This window comes from Papio anubis, chromosome 3, assembly GCF_008728515.1.
Source record: "Papio anubis isolate 15944 chromosome 3, Panubis1.0, whole genome shotgun sequence".
Classification (NCBI taxonomy): Eukaryota; Metazoa; Chordata; class Mammalia; order Primates; family Cercopithecidae; genus Papio; species Papio anubis.
The window spans coordinates 39,065,626-39,086,520 of NC_044978.1; the positions used below are offsets into that span (position 1 = coordinate 39,065,626).

At 36.1% G+C, this 20,895-nt stretch overlaps 1 protein-coding gene across 5 annotated transcripts in view; it reads left to right on the forward strand.

Moving 5' to 3' along the window:
- LRBA (LPS responsive beige-like anchor protein) overlaps positions 1-20,895 on the forward strand; it is a 766,866-nt gene that overhangs the window by 706,522 nt on the left and 39,449 nt on the right. For 4 of the 5 annotated variants that reach the window (XM_031663999.1, XM_031664001.1, XM_031664000.1 and 1 more), the window contains 3 exons: positions 4,145-4,337; positions 9,959-10,021; positions 16,449-16,604. In XM_031663999.1, coding sequence (XP_031519859.1) covers positions 4,145-4,337; positions 9,959-10,021; positions 16,449-16,604 — 412 coding nt within the window. The remainder of the gene's footprint in view (positions 1-4,144; positions 4,338-9,958; positions 10,022-16,448; positions 16,605-20,895) is intronic. The other variant, XM_031664002.1, reaches the window with a different exon arrangement.

Consider the following 20,895-nt stretch of genomic DNA (forward strand, 5'->3'; position numbering starts at 1 on the left):
GATGTAGCCAGCTTCTCCTTCTATGTGGCCTTTCATCCTTAAGGAAGCTAGACCAGGCCACTCCCATGGTAGGAGCAGTCCCATGAGAATGGAGACAGAAGTGGCCAGACTTCTTGAGGCTTGCTTTTGAACTTGCACATCATTTATGCCACATTTTATTGGTCAAAGCAAGTCAAAAGTCAGCCCAGAATCATGGGTAGGGAAATAGACTTGAGCTACAAAATAATGTGGCCATTTTACCTTTATAGTTCCCGAAATTTTAGGGGGAAAATTCTTCAATGAGAAAAAAAAAAAAAAAGGCACAGTAACAAATTGAAGTGCATGATTAACATAATTTTTAAGGAATAGACTATTGATACTGTTTTTCAATTGTCCCTCATAAAAAGAAGTTGCTCTTTGCTGTTTTAAATTAAGAATAGAGACTACAACGTCTGTTCCTGTAAATATAATGAACAATTATATAAAGTCAAATTCCATGTTGTGGCATAGAGATAGCAGAATTTTGATAAATACTGGGAAGGAAAGAGTAGCAGTGAAGAAAGTAAGAAATAGAGAGGAGGCCCTGCTACCTCTGGCTCTTTTTTCTTCTTTTTTTCCTTTCTCTTCCCACATCACCTTCTTCTGTGTCTTTTTTCCCTCAGTGCTCTTTGTCATTTTCCTTCTTCTTCCAAGACTTTTTGTCCTTCTTTGTCTAGCAATATGAATTGGCCATCATAAGCTATACACATTTTAAAAATTGTTTGCATCACTCTTTCCCCTACATGTTTTTAAATCAGTAAAATCAGATTTAGATGAACATAAAAAGTGATTTTAGTGGGCAGAAGACTACACAGAGAGCGAACATTTAGCAAGAACAATGGAAGATAGTGCCATAAAAATAGTAAGAATGATTTATGTTTGTGTTTGGAATTAGCTTTAGTAATAGCTTGCCATTGAGACTGAGGCTGCATTGGTGCTGGCAAATGGAAGCACCTCCCCTGCTCCATTGACTTTCTGCCGGGGTCACTGCCCAGCCATCCTCCATGGCAGAGGCTTATTGGCTCATACAGGCAGAGCAGCTTTGCTATCCTGAGGGTGAGAAGTCTGGGAAGGCTCATGCTTATGTAAGGATGGGAAGCCGTCTTTTCTATTACCTTTATCCTCTGAACTGAATACCCGAACTCCTCTTCAGACTTGCAGAAACTGTGTTTTTTGCTTGGTGCATATTGTGCATGGGGAAAAAAGGCATTTTAAAAAGAAAACAGAGTTGTCGATAAACGTATACTTAATCTGGAAAAACTGATGAAATCTGGCTAGCAATTTCCTACTTGTACCCCAGCCTTGGATCACAGAGGAACCCAGTGTTAAAAGAGGTTTTGTTTCTCTTATCCCTATTTTACCAGTTGCTCTGCTCATCTGCAGCTGCTGCCATCACTGCAGAGTAGCCCAGTAGGGTGGGGTGTGCTTTTCTTATTTCTGGTGCTTCTCATTCATACATTTTAGCCAAGGATATGATGAAACGCCCAAGAGAGTTTCCTGCTACTTGCCTGCATCAGGAGCTGTAGTCAGGATGGGGTGTGCAGGAGCAGGCTAGAGGGACAGATAGTTGTATGAAGGCAGTGGACAGTTTTGGACATGGTGTCTGCAGCTTGCTGTGGAAAGTGGCTTGTCCTTGCCGTGTGGCTTAGAGTTGGCCCACCAGAGTCACTATGTAAACAAGACATTCTTCCTCCACATGAGAGATTTTTTGTGTGTTTTTTAAGAGCATAAACATTGGAATTATTCAATTTCAGCCTAATTATATTTACAGTATGAGTTGTTAAGCTCAGAAATATGTATGTACTTCCTTTCAGTGAGCCTTTATGATTATGTTGTACTCTGATTTTCTCTGAGTTTATAAATTGACTTTAGTAAATATTATTTAAAAACTACATAATTGAAAAATAAGACTTGGTACTTGGAAATGATGTTCATTTTCTTTTCCCAGGACTTCTTTAAAATTAGCTTATGGGATATTTTCCTTCATGTTGCTCCTTGTTTCTCATTTTTACCTAATTTCACAGAATTCCTTAAAAACCATATAAAAGGTTCTTTGTGTGACAAAACTAGTGATACTACGGTTTTAAAAATCAAAGGCCACATGTTTATTAACTGTTTTTAGTAGTACTCAGATGGGCTCCCCCATCAACCATCAATGCACCCCACCACACACACACACACACACACACACACACACACACACACACACACGAATACAGCAGAAATTAAAGCCATCTCGTGCTGCGTTAAGTGCATGAGCCATAATATACACCAGGTGTAGTAATTAGCAGGCACACGAAGGCTGCCTATTTGTCTGGTTTTGCTGCTGTTGCTGTATCCCCTTGTGTTTTCACACCATCAGATAGTTGGATTTAATTGAGGCCACATCAGATGAGGCATTACTGACACCTTTAATTGAATGAGCATCCAGGGAGGATTAACTCATAATATTGATTGGCTTTTAGCCACTTGCTCAGAAGGGTGTCCGGGTAGCTTATTAGTTGCCTTTATTTACACCTTTATGCAAAGAGTGCAAATAGGAATTCTTAGTGCAATATGTTTTTCTAAGTACTCTTAATAACTTTTTTAAAAGGACTGATAATAAAAATGCAAATGTATTTAATTTTTTATTACCAGTTCTGAATAAATATGTGTTAAATATATGTGCCTCCACATTTACATATACCTGGTGTTTTGAAATATGGCAGAAGGAAAGCAGCCAGAAGCATTTCATCAAAGTGTTTCAATTCTGAATGATCCTAATCAGCTATTAGAAAACAGACATGGTAGGAGAGAATTGCTGAAAATGTACAGTGCAATTACTGTATGATAGCACACCACCACAAAGTATAAATAAAACCAATAAATCAGAGCAGTGTTATATGTGTCTTGGATTATGACATATGGGTTGTAAGAATGTTCCAAATCCTTAGTAGTCTTCAAGATTTATTTGGTTGCTGGTTATTAGAACAGACAGTGTTTCATTTAACATTTTCAATTACTCTCTGTTTTTCAAAGGAGAAATCAAAAAAGTCTTGAGCTTTAGTTTTGTTTGTTTTTTAACCAACAGGGAAGAGGAACACCTGGGTATTTCTCTTTATTCCTAGCTACAGCAGAAAGCAGTAGCAGTTGCATTACAATAGGCAGTGTTTGTGATTTGGTACACTATATAAATATATTGTTTTTATAAGTACATTTAATTATGCATTGCTTTCAAACACCTTTATAATTAAGTTTGTATATTATGTTCATAAGTTATTTTTCTACTGTAATAATATATGCATGTAGTCTAACTATTGTTTATAAATGTATTTGTTTTCCTTATCTCTTTTTTTTTTTTGAGACGGAGTCTCGCTCTGTAGCCCAGGCTGGAGTGCAGTGGCCGGATCTCAGCTCACTGCAAGCTCCGCCTCCCGGGTTCACGCCATTCTCCGGCCTCAGCCTCCCGAGTAGCTGGGACTACAGGCGCCCGCCACCTCGCCCGGCTATTTTTTGTATTTCTTAGTAGAGACGGGGTTTCACCGTGTTAGCCAGGATGGTCTCGATCTCCTGACCTCGTGATCCGCCCATCTCGGCCTCCCAAAGTGCTGGGATTACAGGCTTGAGCCACCGCGCCCGGCCTCCTTATCTCTTTATAGTTGTCAAAATCTTCCTGCTAACTCAACACAACTTTTGATGATCTTTGGAAATTACCTTGGCTTGCTTTTATGCCTATTGTCCATTCTTACTGTTTTTTTAGTGCTAAAAGATCATTATGTGACACATGATAGCAACCAGAATGCTTTAATGCAATCCCCAGCACTTTGCCTATGTAGAATCTAAATCAAATCATTCTTTTAGTTTTTCATGGCAGTGGGGAGGGAAAGGGAGCGCATAAAATTTATAAATTTTAAAGTGTTTCTGTTAATGTATTCTGCTTCAATCCCCCAAAATTCCAACTAATGACATACATGAATAACAGTCAGATCATGACTGCTATTTCTACAAGCCTTTCTGCTCACTGTGCTTCCACTTACAACTCATGTTAATATGGTCTTCCTCTTCTTTTCCTGCACCCCCTCTCTTTCTTGTCTTTCTTTGTCTTTTCCTTCTTGTATATTTGGGTCTTGTCATGCCCACTCAACAGTATCTCCTCCTGCAGAGTCCATTGATGTTCACAGACAAAGCCCAGCAGGATGTTATCATGGTCCTCAAGTTTCCCTCCAACTCCCCTGTTACTCACGTGGCAGCCAACACCCAGCCTGGTTTGGCAACTCCTGCTGTGATCACAGTTACTGCTAACAGGTTATTTGCGGTGAACAAATGGCACAACCTTCCTGGTAAGTAAAGAAATACCATTATAAGGCATGGTAACTGCTAAACATTGTATGATACCCACTTAAATATATCATATCTCAACATTTAAGCTTTTAATTTTCAAGCATTAGTCTGAATCAAATTGTTTAATAGTTTGAAAGCCTTAAAAAAGCCCACGTGAGGCATATAATACAAATGTTAAAAACATAAACTATTTTTTAGCTTCTGGTGGTTTTATCTTTATCCTTGGAGATAAATATTGTTTCTAATATAATATTTTAATATAATGATATTCTATATTGTGTCCATAAACAGTATATATTCATTTATCAAATGTTTCTCTTTTTTATTGATTCATTTTACTCAATAAACACTTGGGTGTTTACAAATTTTTGTTTGTTTTTAGAGACAAGGCCATGCTCTGTCACTCAGGCTGGAGTGCAGTGGTGTGATCATAGCTCACTGTAGCCTTGAACTCCTGGGCACAAGCGATCCTCCTGCCTCAGCCTCCTAATTAGCTAGGACTACAGGCACGTAGCTCCATGCCTGGCTAATTTTTTTTAACTTTTGATAGAGATGGGCTTGCTCTGTTGCTCAGGCTGGTCTTGAACTCCTGGCCTCAAGCAGTCCTCCTGCCTCAGCCTCTTAAAGTGTTGGGATTACAGGCATGAGCCACTATGTCCAGCCACAGTAAACACTTACGATTGTCTATTATGTGCCAGAAACTGTATCTTTTTGTGCTTGGCATAGTAGTATTGCTAGTATTTGTTGAGGATAATAGAAAACAAACAAACAAAAAAAAAAGAACACTTAAATTACATAGCCAAAATACTGCGTATCTGTAAGTACCTTCTGTTCTTCCATTAAATGCTCAACACAGTCATGCTCAACTGAAATAGCCATTAGAATCATAAACAGTGCAGATTTAAAAAGGCATGAAAGTGTATCTACTCCAGCCATGTTTGCCAGTGAGGACACTGAGCCCAGGGAGCTCGCCTTATTCTGCATCAAATATGCCCAGTCGGTGGCAGAGTTTGAGCCCTGGTTTTCTCACTCAGATTTTATGACCACTCCTCTGTAATGCATTCTCTCTCATTAGAGCAGGAAAGTTGGGACCTGGATTTAGCACTGTTGTTTTTGGCCACCAGTTAGAATTGTTTTTTTTAAGAAGGAAAATCTTTTAACGTTCTGGAGATTATAGACTTTTTCCCCAAGCCGTTGTTTTAGGTAGGCAAATTTAAGATACATTTTAATAGTTCATGAAATTGTCATTAAATCTCTAAAGTGTGCATAAAGCACTGCTCGTTAGAATACCTGAAATGGTTGCAAAAATACAAGTTCTTGAACAAGGACCTCGTGCCAAATTGAATGCAGCACCTTTCACAAGGGAACAGAATTGACATTCAAACAAAAACTTGGTACATTGACTAAGCTCAATAAGGTATACCTACCACAAAGAATCTGTAGTTGGTATTAGAATTGATTAAATATAGCCATTTTCCTGGGTATATTGAAAATGAAACAATGAAAATAAATGCCAATATTTGACTAAAAAATAGATTTCAGAAAAGGTAGAGACAGTAAAAATGGAGGCAGATATTTAATGTCTCTATTATTATGTCCTTTTATTCTTTTTTCTTTAAGTGAACTTCTCTTACAGAAGTAAATATTTATGAAAATAACATACTTATACTTTGGGACTAAATATTATAATTTATTTAAGAAACATAATTTTTTGGTTTCTCTAAACACTCTTTTTAGAAGAAAAATGTGCTGGTGATATGTTCTGTCAAATACACTAGAGGATTTACCTACTCTGTGCAGTTACCCTTAGAGGTTTGCACCAGCATGTGTGACTTCAGGGCCACCACTGATGGTGCTTATCCTGGGTGGCTGTTTGTGGCAGCCCTGAGAGCTTCTTCAGTTTAAACAGAGTGACATCACATGTGAGGAGGGGCAAACCTTTCAACTGCTGGAAAGCCCTGACTGTACTCTGCCCCCATCTTTACTTTAGCCTAGGAAGAGCTGGCTCAATGGCAACTGAGCTGGCTCAGCCACAGGGCTTCTTGGTTTCCAGCTAATTTCAAGTTTTAGCACTGATAACCCTAAGCATTTAAGACCTTAAGCACTGATGACTAAGCTTCTGGCTTCTGCCTTTCCAGCAAGCTGGTGTCCCTCACTAACAAGCTTGCTTCCCTTAATACCTAGTGGTCAGGTATTACCTTCCTCACTTCCAATTTTTCTATAAATAAATATGTAAAGTGATTTAAGGGTAGAGTCCCACTGCTGGAGTACCACTTAGGATGCATCTAGCTGTTCCCCCAGCCCTAGCTCACCTTTCTGTAAGATAGCTAGGGGCATTGCAAGGTTCTGCAGAATCTTGCCTATATTTCTGCTCAGTGAGCTTTCATTGTGTCTGTAACTGTGTCGTTAGAGATGTTTGTCTTCACTCTTTCCATACATACTGCCTTTACAATATGACACAGCAACTCTTCAACAGAAAAATACAAAAAATGATAACATATGGGAATACACCACAGGCAGTTATCTTTCCAGAATGTGATCTCCAATTTGAGCTGCACCTACAACTAAGAATATTAAGCATTTATTATATTAAGTCTGTGCTTCATTTTAGGTATGTTTACATAAATCTAACCTTTCATTCTATCTCTTGCTACCTTTACCTGTCACTATGCCTTGATTTAAAACAAACATCAAAAATCCCTGACAGTTTTTCTTTGGTAAATATCAAATTCATATATATATATATATATATTTTTTTTTTTTTTTTTAATTTTAGGTTCTGTTTCTTTTCTGAGGATCTGTGATTTCCATAGCTCATTCATTAGACAGCTGGTTCCCTTCAGTTCTTTGAGTAATGTCTGATTTAGGAAATAATCTTTAAGCTCCCTTCTCATTCAGAGGACCTTGAAAACCTCCAAAAAAGAGGACAACACCAGCAAATGTTTATAGAGCATTTTCTAGTTTCTAAGATTTTCCTTCTTCTTAAAAAAAAAAAAAAATTCTAACTGGTGGCCAAAAAGAACAGTGCTGAATCCAGGTCCCAACTTTCCTGCTCTAATGAAAGAGGGGAAAGGTGATCATAAAATCTGAGTGAGAAAAGCAGGGCTCAAACTCTGCCACTGGGCATATTTGATGCAGAATAAGGCGAGCTCCCTGGGCTCAGTGTCCTCACTGGCAAACATGGCTAGAGGAGATAAACTTTCATGCCTCTTCAAGTAGTGTTTTAATCATTGTATGTATATTAACTCAATCTCCTTAACAACCTGAGGATGTAGGTTCTGTACTTAGGTTGAAACCATATGAAATTGCATTTTTTAGTAGGTCAGAACAGTCAGGTATTGGCAATTTCATATGGTTCAATCTAACCCATCTAACCTATTTTATAGATCAGGAAATTGAAACATAGAGATTACATAACTTGACCAAAGTCATACAGCCAGTCAGTGGCAGAAGTGGGATTTGAGGAATGACCAAACCGCCTTAAACCCATTTCACTGACAGTTTGGTTTTAATGTTTCTAAGATCTCAGATTATCAGAGAAGTAGAGAAAAATTCTAAAGGTAGTAGTTTTGATAGACACTGGTATTGCTGGAAGTAAGTGGCACTATTTGGTAGACCAGAGGCTGTGGTGCATTTTTCCTGGTCCTCCCTTCTGAGTATCCTGTGATTTCTTTGCCAGCATAGCCAGTAATCAGCAAAGACAAATACCTTTTGGGTTTTTTTTTTTTTTTTTTTTAAAGAGTCATTGTGGTTTCTTTTCTTCAGCTACTTTAGTTTCTTATACATACTGTAATTTCTAGTGCCAATACTGTACTTAGGTATTTTATCAGTATTAATGACCTTCCAAACGTTCTTAAAAAGTTGGTATTTACTAACAGGAGAAACTATAACAGAGTAAGTTTAAAATAAGCTAATGAACTTATTGAAATGTACCCCATACTTATTTTCAGCACCTCCAAGACAGATAGATTTCCTAAAATCTGATGGTAAGACAGGAATAATACAGGGTAATCACAGGAGAATAGAAAATTCCAGGTAGCAGTTTCTTGACTATCAAAAGGAAACTGTTGAAATAGCTGTAGAAGCTGGGAGGTGAGAAGACCCTGAAAAACCAGGGTGCAGGACACGCTGGCTGAGACTGTCTGGACCCAACATGGTGCTGAATTTGATCTAGGTTTCACACAGGACCTCATTATATGCTCATTAACATACAAGTCACACACGCACCAGTGCCATGACAGTTCCAGGGCACTCATATTTGGTGTAAAAACGGATGGCACCACAGTTCTGAGAAATCGCCACCTTTTTCCAGGAATCTTCATGAACATTCCACCCCTTGGTTAAAGAAACCCATAAAGACAGGAACCCCAATGCTCCTTGTCCACAGCTGTCTTTTGAGAACACCCACACTCCCCTTTTGAGTGTGTACTTTTTGCTTTGCAATAAATCTCCATACTTTCACTATTTTCTGACTTGTCCTTGAGTTTCTTCTCACCACAGTGTCAAGAACCTGGTCACCAGCCAGGGTTGAGGTCCCACTGGTGTTTGGGGACCTCCCTTAACCCACCGGTATCAGTGGCATTAAGCAGAGCTCTAATACCAGCCAAGCAATAATGTGAATGCTTGTGAGTCTATAAAAAGTAGATACTGAGCAGGGCAAATGGCTGAGTCGTTTGGGGAAAATAGTTTGGAAAAGGGCCCAGAATTTAACTATCAGAACTATGAAGCTGAAAAGATTATCTATTCTGAACCCTGTTTTAGGGTTTATGATTTGCACAAGGCTGCATCAGGTAGTTTCTGATTCCTAACATACTTCCTCTCTACCAAAAGTCCTTCTCCCTTTCACAGGGAAACAGCCTGCAAAACCTCTCTTCAATTATAAAATAAATACGCCTGAATCTTTAAAACCATTTTGAGAACTGAACAAAGTATTCTTAGGATAGATTGATTTTTGTTATTCATCTCCTTCTCAGAGTATTTTTAAATTGAAACCATGGAAATATTAAATATTAATAAAACTTCTTTTTAAACCCTCAATCCAATCTTTAAGAAAATATTTCAGCCAAATGCATTTAACTAAAACATTTATCTGCGGATAGCTTTCTTTATTTTTATTCAAACTTTCAATTGATTGATTTTAAGTGATGGATGAAACACTAAATGTTCCCTGACTTAGAGCTTTCCCTTTCTCCATCATAAATTGACATTTTTGTGGCTCCTTTGTGCTGCAGCATTCAAAACTGCCTTTTTAAGAAATAACAAAAAAAATAGTACTTGCTACAGTCAGCAGATGGTTGTCACATTTTGTTTTCAGTGCGCTTTACCACTTAATTTTGTTTTGTTGCAGCATCAGAGGTTGCCAGTCAAGCATCTGCTATAGCTTATGGCCTAGGACTGGAGCCACTGCTGATGGCACATGTTCAGAGCGGCACTAATCTAAAATAAATGTTTAATAAGCTAGCCACAAAAGCACCGGGATTTTTGTTCTTTAAATTTCACAAAACTGCATGAAAGATTTAGAGGTTGGAAACAATTCTACATAAGGTTTGACTTACGCATTTTTATGTAGTTTAGTATATAAAAAATAATGCCTTTTTTCTTTATCTTTTGTGAATTCCAGCTCATCAAGGTGCTGTACAAGACCAGCCATACCAGCTGCCAGTGGAAATCGATCCTCTCATAGGTCTGTCACTTCCTTCTCTCTTTGCGATTCATTAAGCTGTGTATGGTGGCCCTGAAGTGTAGATTACAGTTGTTTTTCACTTGCTGGTTGCTGGGAATGGAATTTTCCTGATAAACCATTTGCATGCAAATTGGAATGCAATGAGCTGTGGCTATGCTGGTATTTCATCAACTCCCCCTCGTTGGTTTGCCTAATTTGAACAGGCCTAGGACGCGTGTCACTGAAAATTAATATGGATGCTGTAATAATGTGTGATTGAGAATGCGCATGAAGTACTGTCAGGATAATATTGGATCTTTTCATCACTCAGACTTGTTGATGAGCAGGAGCGAGGCACGTTATGATGAATTGGTGCCCCGGTAATGTGATGGAGCTCCTTTGCTGGGAAAATTTTCATAATAACAGTGGGGTTCTTAGCAGCACTGTGTTATGAAAAATAAAACTGTAGTGCCAGGGTTTCATCATTAAAGGAGATCAATCCTTTCTTCCTAGACCCTCTGTTCAGTCTGAGGGGATTAATGTGCAATTGCAGAGCAGTTTCAAAGTGGAAATATATTGCCCAGCCAATGGTAGTGTTAAGATATTTGTATTCATTTTCCTAGGGTCCTACAGCCCAATAAATTGCCATTGGAGGTTAAATTTGTTCAGGGGAGAAAAAAATAGGGAGGCGACCAGAAAGAGCCATTGGGATGAAATGAGCATCTGCAGCAGATGACTTAGAATATTTAATTGCTGTTATGCTTTTTGAGTAGATTAGTTGAAATCTCTAGTTTAGTATTTTTCATCCTTATGTGTGGGGATTTCAAATGTGGCATCACTAAGAATGTTAAGCCTCGATTTTAAAGATGTTATTTAATAACTTTTAGAATAAAAACTTACTTGCCTATCTGTGGGGTAATGCTATTGGCATAGATATTTGGCTTGCAATTTTGTCAAATTTTCCAGGCATAAATAAATTTGTTAGAATTTTAATGTTTTTAAAGAAAGCATATGAATGAGCAGGTTTATTATTTTAAAATCCAAGATGTTCCCTATATATAGTTACGATTTTTGTCTTTAAAAGCCATTGTTTCAATGGAGAGCTAAATGGCTACCATTAGCAGATAGACTATCAGGATGAATAAAAATAACCTTAAGCTCTAAACCAATTCATTTATCATTTCCCCAAGTACGAACAGAAATCTAATATGTAATTATCTATATGAAGGATAAATACCACTCTGGTTCTTAAATCTTGTTTTGTTTTGAGTAGATATGATTTGCTATATATTAAAAAAACTAAAATGCTCACTTGGGTAGTTTAAAAGTCAGGAAAATAATAAAGCCCATTTGCTGAGTCATTTAAAGCATTATTTCTGAATTTTAGACCCATCATTTTCTTTGCACCTTGACAACGAATATCCTACGCTATCAAGTCTAATTAAATGAATTCAGCAATTGTTGTAACCCTTTAGGGTAAGCATGGGTAAACTTTTTCAGTAAAGGGCCAGAGAGTAAATATTTTAGGTTGAGTCCCTCTAATCTACAAATCCCAAGCCCCAAATGCTCCAAACTCTGAAACTTTTTTAAGACCAACATGACACCACAAGTGGAAAATTCCACACCTGACCTTACGTGACAGGTCACATTCAAAACACAGTCCAAACTTTATGTCAGGCACAAAATTATTTAAAATATTATATAAAATTACCTTCAGGCCATATATATCTCTCTCATATATATATCTCATGTATATCTATATATATTATATATATATCTCATATATATTATATATATCTCATATATATTATATATATATCTCATATATATTTTATATATATATCTCATATATATATATCAGGTCCATATGAAACACAAATTAATTTTGTGTTTAGACTTGCCTGTCATCCCCAAGATATCTCAATATATGAAAATATTCCAAAATCTGAAAAAAAAAAAAAATCTGAATTCTAAAACACTTCTGGTCCCGAGTGTTTTAGATAAGGGAAACTCAAGCTGTTCTTAACTCTACCAGTATAGCACAAAAGCCACCATAAATAAAATACAAATGAATAAACATAGCTCTTTTCTAATAAAACTACATATACAAAACCAGTCATGGGCAGGATTCAGCCTTTGGCCCCAGTTTTGCTGTCCCTGCCCTAGATCAATGGTCAACAGACTTTACACTTCTACCTGCTGAAAGAATTCTTTAACACCATGTATCCTCCAAAATCAATGTGCAAAAATCACAAGCATTCTTATACACCAATAACAAACAGAGAGCCAAATCATGAGTGAACTCCCATTCACAATTGCTTCAAAGAGAATAAAATACCTAGGAATCCAACTTACAAGGGATGTGAAGGACCTCTTCAAGGAGAACTACAAACCACTGCTCAGTGAAATAAAAGAGGACACAAACAAATGGAAGAACATTCCATGTTCTTGGATAGGAAAAAATCAATATCATGAAAATGGCCATACTACCCAAGGTAATTTATAGATTCAATGCCATCCCCATCAAACTACCAATGACTTTCTTCACAGAATTGGAAAAAACTACTTTAAAGTTCATATGAAACCAAAAAAGAGCCCGCATTGCCAAGACAATCCTAAGCCAAAAGAACAAAGCTGGAGGCATCATGCTACCTGACTTTGAACTATACTATAAGGCTACAGTAACCAAAACAGCATAGTACTGGTACCAAAACAGAGATATAGACCAATGGAACAGAACAGAGGCCTCAGAAATAATACCACACATCTACAACCATCTGATCTTTGACAAACCTGACAAAAACAAGAAATGTTAGACCTAAAACCATAAAACCCTAGAAGAAAACCTAGGCAATACCATTCAGGACATAGGTATGGGCAAGGACTCCATGTCTAAAACACCAAAAGCAATGGCATCAAAAGCCAAAACTGACAAATGGGATCTAATTAAACTAAAGAGCTTCTGCACAGCAAAAGAAACTACATCAGCATGAACAGGCAACCTACAGAATGGGAGAAAATTTTTGCAATCTACTTATCTGACAAAGGGCTAATATCCAGAATCTACAAAGAACTCAAATAAATTTACAAGAAAAAACCCCATTAAAAAGTGGGTGAAGGATATGAACAGACACTTCTCAAAAGAAGACATTTATGCAGCCAATAGACACATGAAAAAATGCTCATCATCACTGGCCATCAGAGAAATGCAAATCAAAACCACAATGAGATACCATCTCACACCAGTTAGAATGGCGATCATTAAAAAGTCAGGAAACAACAGGTGCTGGAGAGGATGTGGAGAAATAGGAACACTTTTACACTGTTGGTGGGACTGTAAACTAGTTCAACCATTGTGGAAAACAGTGTGGCGATTCCTCAAGGATCTAGAACTAGAAATACCATTTGACCCAGTGATCCCATTACTTGGTATATACCCAATGGATTATAAATCATGCTACAATAAAGACACATGAATTGATACTCAGTAAACAAGATTTTATAATGTTATAAGTAAACAAAATTTTAATATGTACAGTAGAATCTAAATATCAGAGTGAATTGATACTCAGTATTTTCTGTTTCTAAAAAATACATTGAAAACCCATTAATATATGGAAATTTCACATTGTTACTTTTTTATCTTGAATTTTATGTTTTCGTTTTACTTCCCCCACATAATTTTATGTTAACTTTAAAAAAACTGATTACCCTATTTTGCTTTTCAGCCATAAAAATGTGTTTGCAAAATTAAGCATATGTATTCGATTTAAATTTTAAAATTTCTTATGACCATAAGGCTCAACTTTTAAAATAAACTTATCTGTATCAAGTGATTACAAATATTAATGTATTATAATTATATTATAAAGTTTAATAAATGTTTATTTACATAAAATGAACATTTATTGAAAATTCATCATCATCAAGTCTATCTTTCTTGTTTTTATAACTGGAACGTCTGAGCAGTATTACTCACTTAAGAAAATAGACGGAAAAGAGCTTTGTTTCAACTGTACCACTCAAATCTTTGAACTCTTTCTGTGTTAGTGGCAATTCATATAGTGATCTATCACTAAGAGTTATTTTTATGGTTTATTATTATCTATAATTTTAACAGTCTATCTTTAAAACTTATTTTTAATGATCTACCAATTGGCAGCATGATTGGATCCTCATTCCATTTTATTGAAAGTAGTAAATTGGAAACCACCTGACTTGCAGAATGATTTGATACTTACACATTCACTTTTCAGTATCACCTCAGTATTTTGAATTGTCCCTTTATTGAGGACAAGAAATTAAACTCTGGGGTACAGCACATAGTAAGATTCTGTGTGGAAGGGAAATATGTCTTTATTTTATCTAGTAGAAGAAGGGCATGAGGAAGAAGAGGTAAGAAAGGAAAACTCACAGGAGAGTTCTCAGGCAAATCAATTTCAAGCAGTAGAATATATTAAAGTTGAGGAATTAGAAACTTACTGGTTTTAACTTCTGAACCTGTGTATCCCTTAGGAAGTGTTATACCTCCAGGGGTATGCATATCCTAGTTTGAAGACTGCTTATCTAGATAAATATACTTTAGCTGGATGGGGGACTTGGCAATGTTAAATTGCAAGTAAGCACTTGCTTAGAAAATAGTTCATGTGTGTGCTGAGGGGGCATCAGCCTTTGCCCATGGGTACTTTGTAGTCACTCAATTCAAAATTATGTACATGCCCAAATCTGTTGAGGTCCTCCCAAGAGATCACCCCAATCCCCCAAGAAAGTTCAGCAAAAGTTTCTATCATAAGAACAAAAGTCATATAAATACTGACAAGAATAAACATGTTTACAGCTCTCATGTGGAATAAAATACTGCAGTAACCAGTGCAGAAAGTACCACATACCTTGTTTTCATTGCTAGGTTTCTTGGAATTAAAAAAAAAAAAATTGTGTCACAAAACTTCATTGCAATGGGATACCTGATTGCAGTTGGTGGACACTGTCTCTCTACAATAACACTGATATCTATAAAAGCTTTTGTCATCTGCCAGCAACTTCCCTTTGTTAGGAGAGGGAAACAATGATTCCCAACTAGGATTCTGCCCTTTTTACTTCTGCTGTCGCTTTCTAGCCCATTAATCTCCAAAAGCTTATGAAGCCTCCATTATCAAACAGTTATCCAATAATCTTAAATGGTTGTGTCCACAGACATTAGCAGAATTTCTGCAGTGTTGCACATGTATGTGTACATGTGTGCCATTTTGTGTGTGCCATGAGGGCAGCAGATCCATCAGTCCTCTGTGTCCCCAGTGGTTCCCAGCACAGCATTGGAGAGTATTTTAAACACTTTTTTTCCTTCTATTTTACTTTCTGAGCTTTCTATTAAACTACCCACATTAACATAGTTATTACATACAATGAATAGAATATAAATATTTTTCTATGTTTGATTTTTCAAAAAAATGAAAATTATGGTGAAAAGCTTAATAATCAGATGCAGAAGTTTGTTCTGATTTCTGGTACAATCAAATTTCTTTAGCAGCATAAGAATCCTTATTTGTACTGGAGAGATGATGGTAAAATAACCCTTAGATCACTAGAAACAAAGCTTTCTATTTGTTTGGCCTCAGTGCCAAAAAAGGCATCTCAGTGAAGATTCCGTTTCTGATAATGGCACACTCGATGGTATATTTCTGGACGATTATTACTCTTCCCATGTGCTCGGTGTTGCTCTATGTCTGACCTTTTTCTTTGTGACAAACCCCATCTCAGGTGCTCTGTAGCACTTTGAAAACACACTGCTAAGGCTGTCTTGTTTTATTGCTTAAATAAGGAGTAAGAAAGTGGCAGTCTGCTGTGCTTTGACTTTTTCAATTACAGGAATCTTTAATAAACAGTCATTCTACCCTTTCCTTACATGCAAGTGCAGTTGTAAACAGGGGAAATGGGAGTTCCCATCTAGTCAAATTAAAGACCCGTTAAAGCCAAAGTAGTACAAGATGCTACAATATTTCAAATATATGACATTTAAATCCTAATATCTCTTCCTTGTGACAAAATGTTAAAAGTAATAGATTGTCACAACATGAACCATTCTCATGACAATAAATGTAATGAGATTGTCAGGAACACAAACCTAACTGTGATGCAATCTGGAGATTGTAATCTACTTTGGTTCTGCCCAAGAGCTAGAAAGCATGTTCTGTGAATTGTGTTCTATTTTTAAATTGTAGTATGTTATTCTCTCTTTCCTCTAAGCAAAACTTTTTAACTGAGATATTGAATTTAGCTACCCACATTTTTCCAGTAATTGGATATGTTTTCCTACTTGGTTTTTCAATTATTATACTTAAAATTAAGGATCAAGTACTCTTAACTGGGAATGTGTCTCCTCTTCTCCCTCACTATAGGATTTCTTTGCCCATGTGGGTTTAATAGTTGTTTTTCCTCCCTATTCTTACAGCCAGCAATACAGGAATGCACAGGAGGCAAATCACTGACCTTTTAGACCAAAGTATTCAAGTGCATTCCCAGTGCTTTGTCATCACTTCAGACAACCGCTATATTCTCGTCTGTGGCTTCTGGGATAAGAGTTTCAGAGTCTATTCTACAGACACAGGTAATTTTCATTTTATCAGTGAACTAAAGTTACTGTAAGTAACATTGAGAGGCTTATGATGCATTCTCATCTGCTTCCTTCCAAAAATTACAAAATCCTAAAATTTACAAAATAAAGAAAAGAGGGCATTGTTTTCCCTCTTCAAATAATAATCTACTATATATAGTCCACTATTAAATTTGCTTCAGCCTGTTTGTAAGAGACAGTTTTTTATAGTAGGTTTGTGACCCAAGTTCATGCTTACAGAATAAATGATTCATTTTGAAGGCAAATCCTGGTATGTAAATACCATGCATGAGTATCTGCATAATCTTATGGCAAGTGCACATACATGGAAGTGTATTTTCTCACTTTTGTATTATTTAAAGGATTTTCTTTTCCTTACTTGAAAGACTCATTAAGTCTAACTATTGGCAGTAGATATCTTGCCTCCACCCAATTCTGGATAGAATCTTGCTGAAATCTACACCGTCATGAAGAAAAGTAGCTGACTATTGATTTTATGTGTGACAGGAGCTCTTGTTAAAATATAAAAATTTTAAGTCTATGTATTCATTTACATGCATCTCCCTAAGGGACAAACCAAGCTGAGCTCAGTGTTATGATAGGAGATGTGGCTGAGTAAATGTTTATAAATGTTTGCATATAAGAAATTGAGAAACATTGAGAAATTTAATGGTGTCCCTTAAAATATTTTAGAAATTGTTAGAGGATGAAATAAAGTTATAGTAGATACATAGTTTAATATTTAAAATAATGAAAATGAGATAGTAATTCATTAGAGCTAATTGATACACGGTCATGTTTCTTAACAACAGGCATACATTCCGATGAATGCATTGTTAGGGGATTTTATCATTGTGCAACATCATAGAGTATACTTACAAAAACTAGACGGGCTATCCCAAGATACACCTAGGCTATGTGGGGTCACCTATTGCTCCTAGGCTGCAAATCTGTACAGCATACTACTATACGGGGTACTGTAGGCAACTGTAACACAATGGTAAGTATCTGTGTGTTTAAACACATCTAAAAATGGAAAAGGTACGGTAAAAATATGGTATAAGAGATAAAAACCATTCCATTGTCTTCTGCAAGTAAAAAATAATAGTAATAAAAGATAAAAACTGGCATACCCATATAGGGCACTTCCCATGAATGGAGCTTGCAGGACTGGAAGTTGCGCTGGGTGTCAGTGAGTGAGCGGTGAGTGCATGTGAAGGCCTAGGACATGACTGTACACTACTGTAGACTTTATAAAACTCTGTACACTTAGACTATACTAAATTTGTTTTTAGAATTTTTTCTTTAGTAATAATTGGCTTACTGAAACTTTTTTACTTTATAAACTTTTTAATGATTTTAAACTTTTCAACTCGTAATAACACATAGCTTAAAACACATTGTACAGCTGTACAAAAATATTTTCTATATATCCTTATTGTATAGCTTTTTTGCTATTTTAAAAAATTTTTAGAAAACTAAGACAAAAACATATAAATTAGGCTAGGCCTCCATAGGGTCAGGATCATCAATATCACTGTCTTCCACCTCCACATTCTTGTCCCACTGGAAGGTCTTCAGGGGCAAGAACATGCGTGGAGCTTTCATCTCCTATGATAACAGTGCCTTTTGGAATACCTCCTGAAGGGTTTGCCTGTGCCTATTTTAGAATCAACTTTTTATACGTAGAAAGAGGATACTTTAACAATAAAAAGTATTGGATAATAAGTACATAAACCAGTAACAGTTATTTATTAATGTGCTGTATCTTTATATGGCAGTGCAATAAGTCCTTTTATACCAGCATCACTACAAACGTTAGTGATGCGTTGCACTACAACGTTACCACAGCTCTAATGTCACTAAGTGACAGGAGTTTTTCAGCTTCATTATAATATCATGGGACCACCATCATATATGTGGTCCATCGTTGACCAAAAAGTTGTTATAAAGTTCATGACTGTATAGTGTGAAATTAGATATTTCAACTGAAACAAAGGCTTACATATATCTTTATTTAATGTTGTAGGAATTGAAAAATCTTTTAAATTAAAACTTCTAGTTATTTGAGTGCTTTATGGTAAATCATCTTTCAGTCTTGTTAATAATCTTTATAAAATGTTTGAGTCCATACTCCTGCTTTCATATAGTTTATAGAGCAATTAATTTTTGGTTATTCAAGGAGGTTGTTCTTGAACATCTTTTTTATCTTTATTGTTTGTTATATGGAATTGATGATGTGGTTTTCTTATAGTTTCCATCTTTATTCTGTAGGTATAGGAAAGAAAACATCACCATTCAGGCCTTTCTGATTATTTGGGCTTTTACTAGATGTTTAAGTCTATGGGGAGGATTACCATTGAACCTAAACACTCCTCTTGGTGTCTTGGACATGTCTTTGTTTTCTGCTTAAAGACACAGTTGGAGACAGTGTAAGCAACAGTTGGAGTACAGTGGCACAGTTACGGCTCACTGCAGCCTCAAACTCCTGGGCTCAGGTCATCCTCCTGTGTCGGCCTCCCAAGTAGGTGGGACCACAGGCACAAAAAAAAGAAAAAGCTATTTCTTTTTTTTTTTTTTTTCTTTTTTTAATTTTTATAGAGACAGGGGTCTCACTCTGTTGTCCAGGGTGGTCTTAAACTCCTGGAGATTTTCTCAAATATTCTTTTGGACTTCATATTGTTTTTCCACATACTTTTTAAGTGATTAAAATAAATTTTTAAACACGAAAATGAATTTTACACTGTAAAATACAACTAATAGAACTGTAAACCACTCTTTTTGGTTTACAGTGAAAACCATAGAGTAATTCACCACCACCACAATCAAGGTGCAGAATACCCCCAAATACCCTGTGCCACCTACTAGAAGTCAGCTTTTTACCCCACCCTCAACCTCCTGGCAACAACTAATCTATTCCTCATCTTTAGTTGTGCCTTTTTCAGAATGTCATATAAATGGAATCATAAACCATGTCAATCTTTGGTTTTGACATTTGAGTGTTTTTAGTTTGTTGACATTCTATATTATTGTTTTTTAAAGACAATATTAATATTTGTAAAGTAAAGCTAACTTCACTTTCATATAATACTAATAATTAAAATCCTATATTCACACAATTTTATAGAATTTATAAAATTCTTTCACATACCACTGTTTCAGTCTCACAATAATCCTGTGAAGTAGACAGGTGTATAATCCCCATTTTTCAGATGATAAAACTAAGGTTTAGAGAGATTATGTAACTTGTTGAAATTTATATAGCTAATAGTGACAGAAGTGGGCCTTGGACCTAGCTCTTTTAATTTTAAATATAGCACACTTTGTGATCATACCATGTTGTCTCATCCAGGTGTTACCAGTCAGTCACTGATTTTTTTCGGAAAATGCTATACCTTGTAACACTAAGTTTCTAGTATGTCTGCCATGTTACATTAGACTTAATAAACCTGATGTCATTCTTTTCCCTCTTTCAAAATACCTTCTAATGTACTGTCTTTAAAACTGTGTGCGTTTGTTGTATAAAACGTACAAATAAGGAATAGCTTTAAACTTCATTTCAGTGACTTAACTTGTGAAATAAAATATTTATACTTACCAGAAAAGTTGTAGAAAAAAAATCTCAAATGATAGTCCTGGTGTCTTTCTTAATATCTTGTATAAAAACTCTGATGCTAGTTTTATTCAAAATAATTTCAGTTAGGGTAAATATGTGTCTGTGTTTTTATGAAAACAGGAATATTAAATATTTTTTCTTAAGTTTAGCAGAGAATCAAGGGAAAATCGTATGATCAGTAATATATAATGGCAAAGCTAACACAAGTGTTCCATTCAATTATATTTTAGCACACAAGCCAAAAAAAAAAAAAAAATCCTTATTAGATTGGCGGGGAGGGAGGAGAAACATGGGTTGTAACAGGAAATTCTTTAAACGTAAATCATGTTTTCGGGTCACAACCAGAACAGCAGAGGCAACAATAAAACCTTCCCCTGGCAGTCGGAATTATTTTCAGGCCACATTTTAGATTCAGTGGTGCAGAGTCCTGAGCTTGAATTTTTTTATTTGTAGCACAGCTGTCAAATAAAACATTAACTAGAAAATTTGTTCTGTCAAAAAAGGGATATTCTAGTGCTTGTGGTAATATTTGATATTAGTGTGTGGAGAGGTGGACTGGTATTAAAGGAAACAAAAAATAAAGGTTGAGGAACACTTATGAGATTATCAGAAAATAATTTACCAAAAAGAGCAGCAGGTATTTATATGCTGTGATTTATTTAGGAGGAG